At 42.4% G+C, this 13,918-nt stretch overlaps 2 protein-coding genes across 6 annotated transcripts in view; one reads left to right on the top strand and one right to left on the bottom strand.

Moving 5' to 3' along the window:
• CYFIP1 (cytoplasmic FMR1 interacting protein 1) overlaps positions 1–13,918 on the top strand; it is an 86,672-nt gene that overhangs the window by 47,234 nt on the left and 25,520 nt on the right. For all 5 annotated transcript variants that reach the window (XR_010883815.1, XM_067294131.1, XM_067294124.1 and 2 more), the window contains exon 23: positions 7,077–7,164. Coding sequence is in view for 4 of the 5 variants with exons in the window: in XM_067294131.1 (XP_067150232.1) it covers positions 7,077–7,164 (88 nt within the window). In the remaining variant the exon portion in view is untranslated. The remainder of the gene's footprint in view (positions 1–7,076; positions 7,165–13,918) is intronic.
• Positions 12,980–13,651, bottom strand: LOC106493989 (fibronectin type III domain-containing protein 9-like). The gene has a single exon (XM_013954123.1). The coding sequence runs from the start codon at positions 13,649–13,651 to the stop codon at positions 12,980–12,982; it is 672 nt and encodes a 223-aa protein (XP_013809577.1).

The following is a 13,918-nucleotide window of genomic DNA, read 5'->3' on the forward strand; positions in this document are numbered from 1 at the left end:
TGCTTTTTGTTCTGTTTTGAGGGTTTGTGTTGCATTTAGCTTTTGCTTGGGTTTTGGTTAAAGCCCTGTGAAGTGACAGTAAAGTGGTATTGAATATTGGACTGTAGGAAGAGGAGGAACCATGTTCTCATCTTTCACTGTCTCCTTGGACAGCTTTCCCACTCTTACCTGATCTGTGATGGTTATGTTGCATTTTAGATCTCAGGTTCTCTCTGCAAAAAAGCCTGACTTTTTTGTGGTAAAGTTCTTGCTAAAAAGCTTTTGTTACATGAATCTGTCTGCACAGGACATGAATATATTTTTGAGGAAGCTGCTGTACATGTTGGGTATTGTTAATGTGTGTAGAGATGCATGTTAGAGTATTCAGTGTGATGTATTAAGAATTGCCCAAACATAATATTAAAAGAAAATCTAAATCAAATGTTGATGTTTCACCTGGCAGCTTTAATGAAAGATGTTCGATAGGTACTAAAACGGTTTAATCTGCGTTCATCCTGCCCACAAAGACTGTAGTACTGCAGACTGCTCCACTGCAACACTTAGGAAGCGAATGTAGCACACTGACGGACACTAGGAGGATCCTGTAGGGCTGCTGCTTGTTTACTTTAAAAAAAATGATTGCTCAGTTTGAGTTAGGCTGATCTTCAGGCTTGTAGGATAATTAATTCAGGATAATTAATTTAAGAGATGATAAAAGGAGGCGGGTCTTAGGCAACATCTGCATCATGTGTTCAGCCTGACGTGTTTCATCGCAGAATTGCTCTGGTTTCAATCAAAAGTGGGTTCCTGACGCACTTAAAACAGCAGCATGGTGAGAGGATTATGTGTTTGTACGCCCACCATATGGTGCCCATCGGTATTTTTGCTGGAAGAGGGAAGATAGTCTGTATGTAGTTCTTAGGCATGTTCGTTATATAGATTACTGCCTTGAGAAAGGTAACTGCTGTTAAAGTGCAAGGTGTGAACTTTAAATTGATGGGCTATCTCTGTATTTAACTATGCATGTGCAAGTTATGTACAGACACACGAGGACAGAGTGACAAGTTCTGTATGAGCTGTCAGTTTATTTCTTGACTCTTGATAGGTAATGTCTTGTGTGAAAGGCTACATGGAAGCAAGAGAAGAAAAGTCAAAAGGGAAGGCAGAGAGGAAAAAAAAATGAAGATGGAAAGCAGAGACATGGCTTGAGGGTGAAGGATTAAGAAGAGAGGTCCCAGAATTGTTGTGTTGTTGTTGTTTTAATTTAACTAGAACCTGAGAGCGCAGCTAACAGTCAGCAAACAGAGGCAGCAGTTTGCACAGCAGTGTTTGGGCCCTGACTAGAACTTTAGGGCCCCGTTGGAAGTTGTGGGGCTTTCTGAGGACCCCTGAGGAACTAGAAGGTGATTGCTGCGAACAGGAAAGGGGAAGCTAGGCAAGGACAACTGCAGGAGGCCTAACTTCTCCTGGGAGAAGCTCTAGCTAGGTGTAGCTGCTGCTAACAAACCCTCTTGGTTGCCCCTGATCAGAGGGAGTTGGGGTCTTTAATCCAGGTGGCCCTTGATTGGGGTGGGTCAAGCACCCTGTGAGTCAGTGCTAGGGAGAGGCCTATATAAGAGCCAAGCCTAGAGCACAGCTCCCAGAGGCAGTGAGCAGATGCAGCAGTTTGTGCAGAAGGGTGCAAGAAGGCACCTTTGCTTCCAATCCTAGTGGTGCATGCTTCCTTGGGTAGGGTCATGACATGCTGCAGAGCACATTCCCCAGTAGCCATTGGAGTCGCTGCATTGGCTGTGTCAGAGGCTGGGACCCAGACAAACCCTCTGACAGCTGATGCAGCTGTGCAGGTCTCGGGCTGCAGGGAATGCTTGGGGCCTCTCCGTGAGGCCTGGGCTGGCAGTCACCTCTCCTGCAGGAGGTGTGCTGCTGTTGATGAGTTGTGTTCTCAGGTAAGGGAGTTACGGGAGGAAGTCAGTAGGCTGCGCAGCATCCGAGAGGATGAGCAAGAGAGAGACAGGGTATTCTTGGAGACTGTACAGCTCCAGGAGTCCCAACCCCCCACAGCAGGGGAGTTGCCGGAGGGCTCTGTGCCGTGTGAAACGGTACATCTAGAAGAAGGCTGGAAACTGGTCACTTCTCGTAGGAGGAGAAAGGCTCTTACTCCTCCTGAGGACTTGCAATTGAGGAACAGGTTTAGTGCCCTCCAGGATGAGGAGGAGCTGGGCATGGCTGCAAGGGAAGCAACTGGGACAACAGACCCTGTGCCTTGCCGGAACGCCCAGAAGAAGCGGTGGGTGATTGTTGGAGACTCCCTGCTGCAGGGGACGCAGGCACCTATCTGCCAACCTGATCTCTTATCTAGAGAGATTTGTTGCTTGCCAGGGGCTCGAGTATGAGATGTCATGGAAAGACTGCCAAGGCTTGTCCACTCGTTAGACTATTCCCCTCCGCTGCTCTTCCATGTGGGCACTAATGACGCCAAGGGCAAACTGGAGACCATCAAACAGGATTTCAGAGCTCTGGGGATGGTGGTCAAGGGTCTGGGAGCCCAGGTCATCATCTTCTCAATCCTGCCAGTGAGGAGGATGGATGAGAGGAGGAGGAGACGGACTCCAAGTTAACAACTGGCTGCGCTGCTGGTGTTGGCAACAGGGTTTTGGTTTCTACAATCATGGGACCCTGTTTGAAAATCGACAACTGATGGCGAGAGATGGGATCCACCTCACTAAGTGGGGCATGCGTGTCTTTGCCAACAGGTTGGCCAACCTGGTAAGGAGGGCTTTAAACTAGGAAAGACGGGGGAAGGGGAGAGTTATAGAGACAGGGTAGTTGGCAAAATGCAGCTCAAGTTGGGATGCCTCCAGTGAGTGCATACAGCCAGGGAAGTGCGCATGGGACATAGCTATGGAGGATCCTCTTGTATCCCTCCTGGGAAACCTGCATGCTAAATCACCTCTCTGAAATGCCTGTACACCCATGCAGGCAGCATGGGGAATAAACAGGAAGAACTAGAGATCTGTGTGCAGTTGCAGGGCCATGATCTCATTGCAGTTACAGAGACATGGTGGGATAGCTCGCATGACTGGAGTGCTGTCATGGATGGCTACGTGCTTTTTAGGAAAGACAGGCCAGGAAAGCGAGGTGGTGGAGTTGCTCTTTGTGAGAGAGCAACTGGAATGTATTGAGCTGTGCCTAGGGGTGGATGAAGAGCGAGTCGAGAGCTTATGGGTAAGGATTAAGGGGCAGGCTAGCGTGGGTGACACTGTTGTGGGTGTTTACTACAGGCCACCTGATCAGGAAGAGGAAGTGGCGGAGGCCTTCTACAGACAGCTGGAAGTAGCCTCACGATCCCAGGCCCTGGTTCTCATGGGGGACTTCAACCACCCTGATATCTGCTGGAAAGACAACACAGCTAGGCACAAACAGTCCCGGAGGTTCCTGCAGAGCATTGATGATAACTTCTTGACACAGGTGGTGGAGGATCCAACAAGGAGAGGTGTGCTGCTGGACCTGGTACTAACAAACAAAGAAGGACTGGTGGAAGATGTGAAGGTTGGGTGCAGCCTTGGCTGCAGTGACCATGAGATGGTGGAGTTCAGGATCCTGCGAGGAGGCAGGGCACTAAGTAGGATCGCAACCCTAGACTTCAGGAGAGCAAACTTTGGCCTCTTCAGGGATCTACTTGGAGGAATCCCATGGGTTATGGCCCTAGAAGGAAGGGGGGTCCAAGAGAGTTGGTTAATATTCAAGCATCACTTCCTCCAAGCTCCAGATCGGTGCATCCCTATGAGTAAGAAGTCAAGCAAAGAGGGCAGGAGACCTGCGTGGATGAGCAAGGAGCTCCTGGCAAAACTCAACCAGAAGAAGGAAGTATACAGAAAGTGGAAAAGGGGACAGGCCACTTGGGAGTAATATAGGAACGTTGTCAGAGTATGCAGGGATGTGACGAGGAAGGCTAAGGCCCGTTTGGAATTAAATCTGGCTAGAGATGTCAAGGGCAACAAGAAGGGCTTCTTCAAATACATCAGTAGCAAGAGGAAGACTAGGGAAAATGTGGGCCCTTTGCTGAATGGGGTGGGTGCCCTGATGACAAAGGATGCAGAGAAGGCAGAGTTACTGAATGCCTTCTTTGCTTCAGTCTTTCCTGCTCAGGCCAGCCCTCAGGAATCCCAGACTGTGGAGGCAAGAGAGAAAGTCTGGAGAAAGGAAGACTTTCCCTTGGTGGAGGAGGATCGGGTTAGAGATCATTTAAGCAAACTTGATACCCACAGATCCATGGGCCCCGATGGGATGCACCCACGAGTGCTGAGGGAGCTGGCAGATGTTATTGCTAGGCCACTCTCCATCATCTTTGAAAGGTCCTGGAGAACCGGAGAGGTGCCTGAAGACTGGAAGAAAGCCAATGTCACCCCAGTCTTCAAAAAGGGCAAGAAGGAGGACCCGGGGAACTACAGGCCAGTCAGCCTCACCTCCATCCCTGGAAAGGTGATGGAGCAGCTCATCCTGGAGGCCATCTCCAAGCATGTGGAGGACAAGCAGGTGATCAGGAGTAGTCAGCATGGCTTCCTCAAGGTGAAATCATGCTTAACCAATCTGATAGCCTTCTATGATGGAATGACTGGCTGGGTAGATGAGGGGAGAGCAGTGGATGTCATCTACCTTGACTTCAGCAAGGCTTCCGATGCTGTCTCCCATAACATCCTCATAGACAAGCTCAGGAAGTGTGGGTTAGATGAGTGGACAGTGAGGTGGATTGAGAACTGGCTGAATGGCAGAGCTCAGAGAGTTGTGATCAGCGGCGCAGAGTCTAGTTGGAGGCCTGTAGCTAGCGGTGTCCCCCAGGGGTCAGTACTGGGTCCAGTCTTGTTCAACTTATTCATCAATGACCTGGATGAAGGGACAGAGTGCACCCTCAGCAAGTTTGCTGACGATACAAAACTGGGAGGAGTGCCTGATGCACCAGAGGGCTGTGCTGCCATTCAGAGAGACCTGGACAGGCTGGAGAGCTGGGTGGAGAGTTCATGAAGTTCAAAAAAGGCAAGTGCAGGGTCCTGCACCTGGGGAGGAATAACCCCATGCACCAGGACAGGTTGGGGGTTGACCTGCTGGAAAGCAGCTCTGCGGAGAAGGACCTGGGAGTGCTGGTGGGCACCAAGTTAAGCATGAGGCAGCAATGTGCCCTTGTGGCCAAGAAGGCCAATGGTATCCTGGGGTGCATTAGGCAGAGTGTTGCCAGCAGGCCGAGGGAGGTGATTCTCCCCCTCTACTCAGCCCTGGTGAGGCCCCATCTGGAGTACTGTGTCCAGTTCTGGGCTCCCCAGTACAAGAGAGATGTGGCACTATTGGAGCAAGTCCAGCGAAGGGCTACAAAGATGATTAGGGGACTGGAACATCTCTCTTATGAGGAAAGGCTGAGAGAGCTGGGCCTGTTTAGCCTGGAGAAGAGAGGATTGAGAGGGGATCTTACCAATGTTTACAAATATCTGAAGGGAGGGTGTCAAGAGGATGGAGCCAGACTCTTTTCAGCGGTGCCCAATGATAGGACGCGAGGCAACAGGCACAAACTGAAACACAGGAGGTTCCATCTGAACATGAGAAAAAGCTTCTTCACTGTGGGAGTGACAGAGCACTGGAACAGGTTTCCCGGAGAGGTTGTGGAGTCTCCTTCTCTGGAGATATTCAAAAGCCGCCTGGACACAAGCCTTGGAGACGCACTCTAGGTGACTCTGCTCTGAGCAGGGGGGTTGGACTAGATGATCTCCTGAGGTCCCTTCCAACCTCAACCATTCTGTGATTCTGTGATTCACTGTAAGTTCCTTCCTGGCAGACATCACAAAAACACTAACGTAATTTGATTTGATCCCTGAAATACTTATTTTGGACTAGTGTTGTGCTTTAGCAATCACTGTTAAAAGCTTTGGTAAGCCAGCAGGCTTTTCATCTGCTTAATCTTCTTTGCTTACAACCCACATTGTTGATGTACTCGCAGCAATTTATCCATTGCAATCACTGATTAAAAATAAAAAGAACCAATTATCTTGAAGACATGGATAAAATAACGTATAAATGATAGCTGAAACTGTTGATATGTCTATTCTTGAGCAGTTTAAACAAATACGGAAAATCTTGTCCTGAAGTTGTAGAATCTCACAGGAATGATTCAGCTTACTCAGAAATAGAACTTAAAGCACAGTGGACATAATTGTAAACAACTATAATTTTGGTGCAAATTTACATGTTTGGGTGAAATGTGAAATGTAAATTATACAAAATTAACTGGCAATATCAGAGGACCAGATCGGTACATCCTGTTCATTGCAATACTCGAATGTGCAGAGTTCTACTCAAACACTGTTTTTTTAGACTCTCAGAGAACTTAGTTTGGAGAGTGCTGTTTGATCATATCTTTTGCAGTACTCCATATCTTTGTAGTTCCCGTATCATCCTGTCTCTTATGCTACACAGGTATTAAGCTGTTCACTAAACATGGTTTATATTGGTACATGCTCACACTAAAGTGTGGTGAGACTTTACAAACACTAATTTTGGTAGAAGAATTATACCCTTCATGTTAATTTTGTTCAGGTATTAGCCTGAAGGAATCTCCTGTTGTGAGCTTCTTTGCAAAACGGCATTAGAGATGTCACTTTCTTCTTTGTAGGGGTAGTTCATCCTTAAGGATTTAAGTTTGGAAGCACAAGGAACTTCCTTACTCTCTGTGACAGGCTACTATTACTGTTTTGTTGGTTGTTTCTCCTTTTGCTGGTCTGGGCTAGGTTGGAGATGAGAAATATTTTTGGACTCTGCACGCAACTGGGCAGAACAGTGTGTCAATAAGTGAAGGAGAGATGGATTCTGGTGCCCAGGTTTTTGGGCAGTGCAGGCTTATGTGCTTTCTCTTTCTCAAATTGGACTGATGATCTCCAGAGGTCCGTTGCAACCTCAACCATTCTGTGATTCTGTGACCATTCTGTGAAGGGCTACCAGGCTGGCTTTGATTTTATATGTAGACAAAAGCACTGTTATACCTGGTTAGATGCATTAGGTACACACCTAATAATCTAAGTGTAATTAATTAATTCTTTATTTTGTTTTTATAGATTTGTTCGAACTGTGCTACCCTTTTCTCAGGAGTTTCAGAGAGATAAGCAGCCTAATGCGCAGCCTCAGTATCTCTGTGGATCAAAGGTTGGATTTTATTCCTTTTATGTTTATGGCTTGCACATCTTTAAAGGTGTCTTTTTAATTATAGAGATTATGGGATATGAAAGTTATTACAAACAATGGATTTAAATACATTTTGAGAGTATTTTAAATTCAACATATGCTTCCTTTTCTGACTTTACTGTGAACATTACTATATGTTTCAGCCAAAGTGCAAATGGTTAGTCAGATGTTATGTCTTATTTGACACTGCTAAAAATAAGTCCTTCTTTCAACCACCTTGCATTGCACAGTTGCTTATAGTGACAGAGCCAACTCACAGAAATGAATAGAATAGAATTAGCTGATGAGGTGAGAACGAGAGCCCATCGTGGAAGCGACTGCTCCCTTGTTACAGTGCTGAAGATTGCAGTAGCAGGAGAAAAGGGAATAAATAGGAAAAACTACTAATTTTAAAGTCAGATTACATTTGAAGTATAGATTCTGACCATCCTAAACTATCATATACTAAGCTTCTTAAAGTATTTTAAAGAAAATTTAGCATTTTTTTGCTGTCTTCAACCCAAGGGTCTCAAAGTGGGACTGATGAACTTGGCCTCCTGGCCATCTCATCTGCTGGATTAGCATCATCTTTCTTGCTTTGAGATTGTGAGTGCCTGCAAGCTTTATGCAAGTTTTCAGCAGAAGTGTGTGTAAGAGCCAGCAATGACATCCAGCTCTCCTGATTTGTATTCGTGTACTCTATGGCTTAAGGCAATACCCAATACTGAAGTTGGAAAGTAACAACGTTGGTTGACATGCTGTGAGAGAACTTGGCACAAAAAATAGTCTTGGGAGTTTTTATGGAATTACCCAAGTGAGGAAAATTAGCATGTATTTGCAGGACCAAAGCTATGTTCAGGTGTGCAGTATTGGATGTTGGAGAGAGAGATTTATTCTCCCTGATCATTGCAGATTTATTTCCTTAAGCTTAGGAATTGATTACCTGAGTCTTAACAACAACAGTTAAAGGCATAGCAATATAGATCTGCATTTTTAATATCCGGTCAGAAATATTAATCAATAAAAAGCATCAGTGGTATCTTGAGCAAATCATTGCAGAGTATTTAACAAAAAATATCACTCTAATTTTGCTTTGCTTTTTTGAATGTCAGAGAGGCAAAGTGAAAGCATGGAAAAGATGAATAGAAATTCAATGGCCAAATTAGAGGAATGTTGACAGAAAAACAGCTTAAAATGATTTACAGGACCTAATTGTAGTTGTAATTTGTACAAGTGAGCTGTGTCATTTTCATGTGCCATCACCTTCATTATCTTAGTTCCTATGTTAACATGAGCATAATTAATTCCTACCCTACTGTTTTTTTCTGCACATCATATCCTAGTTTTACAGTGCAAGCTCTGTGAAGCGATTTGCCCAGCAAGCTAGTGTATGGGAGAGCTGAAGAGATAGCTCAGAAGTTACAAATTTCAGTCCTAATATATCTGCTGCTACTGTAAAAGTTCCATGTTTTTAAAATGTAAAGGAGGTGGAAAAGGTTTCACATTTCTTTATGTGGAAAGGTAACAAATTATTTCTGGTACTGTGATTAGGGTTTTATATAATTCTCTCCAACAGTTAGGGAACAGTAAATTATAGTAGACCTCTTTTACATTAGAGTTATTGTATTCTTTACTATTTCAGGAACTCACCAGATGCAGTGTAAAGAGCAAAAAACCCCACAGAATTTAGTAGAGATTGCTAATTTAATTTATCTAAGTGGTGATACAGTAGTGTGAGTGGGAGAGGATTAACTGGGGAACCTTTTTGCATCAGTCAGGTTACATTATTAGAATAAATTTAGTAACCTTTACTCTGAGCTGTACATTTTCAGAAAGCTGATTATTTTTATATTGCTATGAACAGCAGCAGTCTGTTCCCAGATGCATTTCTGCAACTTTCGTAACTAGCTATTTCTGTATTACCAAATATTCTTTTTGCTTTTAAATTTTCAGAAGTCTATTTTTATATTTGAATCTAGCGTATTTTGGAATTGAGAATAGCTGAATGGAATTTTAAGAGGACATTTTTACTGTGTATAACACGTTTTACTGTGTATAACAAGTAATGAATTGTAATTTGTATATGACAGAGGCTAGAAATTCCAGCATGTTCTGTGCACTGTATACCCAGACTTGTCACAGAGCATATCCACTCTCTATATTATTTGAGTCCTTTAACTGTTATAATGTTGAATTGCCTTGTGACTGGATAATAGTGACTGGATAATAGTGGGTTATGGAGTAACTATGTATTTTTATTTTATTTTATTGTCTTTTTTAAGTTCTTGAGCTATTTGAGGTATTCAAGGTAAGCACTTGGATCATAAATCCATGAAATATGTTTGTTGTTTATTTTATTTTATTTTTTAAACAATCCACTGTGCTTGTTTAGGTCAAGATAAAGACATTGTGGTTTCCTGTGCATATGTGCACTCATACATGCCTGTTTTGGATTATAATGGTTAAACACTTTCTGTGCAAAATTTTTGTACAAGCAATGTGTTTACATAAGAGTAATTAAATAAATGCTTAGTTTTGATCTCAAAGACTTCACATAATATCCAGCATTTCTAAATGAATCAAAGCGTTTGAACTGTATTCTTTTGTGTTCATGTTCTGCATGGACAGTTGTGTTCATATTCTCTACTGCATCTAAAATTTCCAAACAATATCCTTATCCTGTTAGCAAAACAGAAGGCTGCTGATGCAATTTACTTCTCTTGGCTGACTTTGGAGCAGAGCTGTCAGATAAGGAGGAGCCTGTCTGCAGAAACTTGTCAGCCTTTTAAGTGAGCTGGAATTTTTTGAAAGCTCTTTGTGCATGGTCATTGAAATGCCTTTACTCTGTTGAAATGTGTGTAGGATGAGTAAAATGAATGTTAGGAGATTGAAATTTGGTTATAAAGGAGAAGGCAACATGGGGTGGATGAGTAAAGTACTTTGTAATGTATGTATAAGAAAGAGTCCCTTCTGTAGATTTGAAACTAACTTTGCATGTTAATAAAATACCTGATTTTTATTGAGGTTTTGCAGACCAACAATTTAAGAGCTTGCTTTCTGGCTTATACAACATTTTCATGTTTGGGTGTCTTCTGCATTTTTGGATGCTAACTCATTTTGTGAAAAAAGTCAAAAGACTACTTTTCAGTGTAAATATAATGTTTTTTATCTATTGCTGGTGCACATATTAACATCAGTTTGCACTATGGTGCCTCTTGTTAACAACTTAGTAGTCACTTAAAATGCTTGCCCCTTATTAGATCAGTTAAAACTGGAGGGTGAACTACCCAAAACACTGGATTGCCAGAATGAACCTGAGATTGGACACTAACTGAAAGGCTTGATATAATTCAATAATCTCGATTCTGAACCTTTATGAATCTGTAATAAAACTTTCTGAGCAAGAGAAGAAGAATCTTGTAGTTCTGTGTGTATAATCACGTGAGCTCTTCAAAACTGATGTAAGCCTTTAAATGACACTTTTTATATATCGCTATTTTGCAGTGGGTTCAAGACAGTCATTGCTTGTGAAATGATACAAATATTTATCTAAGTAGTGCACAGTAAATTCCTTGGGTGGAATTCAGCTTTATATTTAGATGAGCTAAATCTCATCCCTGGGAACAGTTCCTCAGTAGCTTCTTGCCTTCTGAGTATGATACATGCACATGTGTTTCTGTACATGCATGTGTTTGTGTCTATAAAAATAAAAAAAATCAAGTAGCTGAATTGCCTCAGACTGCTCCTCGGCTTCTCAGCATGGTATATATGTTTGTGTGTGTAACATATAAATACATATATTGAACTGCCTTAAAACCCACATTAAGAAATAAAGAAAAATGAATAATCTTTTCCAGGTGCCCAGGGTGTTGGCAGAGATGAGAATTTACCAGTCTCTTGGCTCTATACCTTTAACATTAAAATAATCTTTTCTCTCTTTTATGAAATTCTAGTCAGAGAAGTGTTACAGTTTGTTTGATTGCAAGATCATTTAAAAGCAATTTTTTCTGTCTTTCTCTTCTCTCCCCCACTTTGGAAGTAAATCTGTAGAGTTAGCATCATGTTCTGAAGAGAATTTTTAGTGTCTGTTTCACAAGATACCTTAATTTGAAAGCACAATAAACTCTTTTCATCTTTACAGTTTACTGAAGATGGATATAAAAGACAAAAAAGCCCACCCAGAAGTCAGCTGGAGGATAATGCTATGTAGGGATTGGCAAACCTGTTAGTGCTAACTTAATACAATCGAATGCATTTTGAAGTGTTTTCTAAAAAGAATACTCACACTCCATTTGGCACACAGTTCTGTGCGTCTTACCTATCCTAGTAGAAAAAAGTAACGAAAACACATCAAACTTACGTTAGCTCATGTATTTCTAGCAATGTGAGAGTTGAAGCCAGTCACAAATTGTGGGAAATGTTGCCAAAATGCAGTAGCTGAAAAGACCCATTGCCTGTTGTGAAATATTTCAGCAGGTACGCTCTTACCAAAACTGTACACCACTTTGGTTTCCAGAATGCAATGAAAATTGACGGCAACTGCCTAACTAGCAGTTCCCCATCCTTCATTAGTATAATGAGCTGGGTCAAAAAGAGCTGTCTTTAAGCATATGTTCTTATTAATAGCAATTTAAAATGCATGCAGTCAGAGTGTATCTTTGTTTTTAAAAATACCATATTATACAGTAATATTAAGACATAATACGTTTTTATGGAATACAAATACACCTAAGAGATTTAAAAATGGGTGTCTTGCATATGTAAACTGGACAAGATGCATCATTTTGTGAACAGATTTCTGTCTCAGAGCCTTTCTTGGTACTTTGTCAAAAAGTTCAGGGCAAAGTTAGATGATTAGCAAGTTTGTTCCAAAAATAAAATGTGTTTTGATGTGTTCTTACTTCCTTGCCCCTGTTTATACAAAACTTACTTTATGGCTGGATAGAAATTTGTAGCTGATGAGTGAGTTTTATCATTACAAGTGAAAGGGAAAGAGGGAAGGATCAGGAGTTGCTTCCCTGGGTTCCCTGTCTTCTACAGGGACTCACTCCTCTATGGTGCAGAAGCTGGCTCATGGTGGGTGTGAAAGACTGCAAAATAAGATAATCCAAGATATTTCCTTAGTTTAGTTAAAGTGTCCTTAAAGAGTCACTATCCTGAATATATTTTTAGACTGAGGGGATATTTAAAGACATATAAAAGTATACCATTAAAATACTGATGAGTTTAGTTTGCATACTGTGACTGAACTAATTCAGAATGGGAACTATCAAAAGCACCATAGTCAGGAAATTGTATAGTTTGAGAAGCAATCCGAATCGTGGGAGTAAAATTCATATTGGCAAACCACTGTACTCAGGGTAGTTTTCAGCTGCCCGTAGAATAGCAGTCTGGGTTCCCATCGAAAATTTTGATTCAGTTTTAATTTGTATTAGTACAAATATTCTCCTGGTCACAGTTTTCATTTGGTTTTATGTTCATTCGCTGTTTTAGAGTGAAGAAAAGCAACCAAAAAATCCCCTCAAAATAGCAACTGATTACTTGCTAAATGCTTCATTTTTCAGTAACAAAGTGCAGCTGGAGTACTCACTTCCTGGGAATCTAAACCTTTACATCTGAGTACCTCTGGCTGTATATGGGTTGTTGGAAAGGGACGTGAGGTTTCAAGGTGGAGATGGGGGTGCTACAGGGAGCAACCAGAACTCCTTGATGTGAGCTGAGAAAAAATAAAGCACTCGATGAGTCTGAAGTAGTTTGGATGTTGTGTGTAGTAAACCTGCTTCCTGATAAAAGGTTTCTAATTCATAGCAGAATACTGCTCTGTCATTGGCACTAGTTCCTGGCTTTTGGAAGTCCGCATGATGGGCTCCTTGCAAGTTAAAGGATTCTCTATTATTGTGGCCAGCTGGATGCCACATGGATTCTTTCCCTCAGTGTCTTGAATCAGTTGGCTTTGCCTGCCGAAATTCTCCGAGGTCTGTGCCATGCTTTTGGTCCACGTCTTCACGTTGTCTTCTTTTGAGGTCCTGTTTTGTCCTTCCGGCTGCTCCCGTCTCTTATGGCACAGTAGATGCAGACAGCCATAGAGGAGGATCCCAGCAATGATGAGGAGCAGAACACTACTGGTGAGCCAGATGCCCAGCGCTAGCTCTTTCTTTGTGTTGCTTGCAGATGCTGTGTCTTGTTCCAGCGTATGAAAAGTTCTGCACTGGTCACTGGAGGGGTTTGCAGACTGACAGGTCACGCACAGAATGTAGGTTGTTAATGGAGATAGGTTTTCAACGACAAACGAAGACCGGCTTCCGGGCACTCTCTCTTCCTTCTGAAAGTTCTTTCTCGAGTAACTTGATAGCATGCTGTTCCAGTTGGGGTGATACATGACGCTGTAAAAGCTGTCGGCACAACTAGCCATTTTTGGCCAAATTACCATTGCTGTGTTTCCTGTGATGTTTTGGATGGTTATTCCCATCGTGATGATGCTTAGGTAGTTTTTCTTTTCCAATAGTGATCCCTTTGGAAAAGGGAGATTGCTGTTTCACTTAAGAAGTTTCAGCACTGAGGATGTGGCGAGGATCTATATCAGTAGCGTTCTGTAATTTAGAAAAGGAGTTTATTAGGAAATAGTGCTCTTATCTGTGGTACTGCTCTGTAAAAGTAGGAGTTGGCTGTTCATAGAAGCTTGGAGTATACTTCTTTCCTAAATTAAAGGTTAAACTCATGCTTATAGAAATTCAAC

The sequence above is a fragment of the Apteryx mantelli genome, chromosome 1, assembly GCF_036417845.1.
Source record: "Apteryx mantelli isolate bAptMan1 chromosome 1, bAptMan1.hap1, whole genome shotgun sequence".
Classification (NCBI taxonomy): Eukaryota; Metazoa; Chordata; class Aves; order Apterygiformes; family Apterygidae; genus Apteryx; species Apteryx mantelli.

What these genes read in the sequence shown, in the direction of transcription:
- LOC106493989 (XM_013954123.1), bottom strand. Translation starts at nt 13,651, where the DNA reads ATGGGAATAACCATCCAAAACATCACAGGAAACACAGCAATGGTAATT.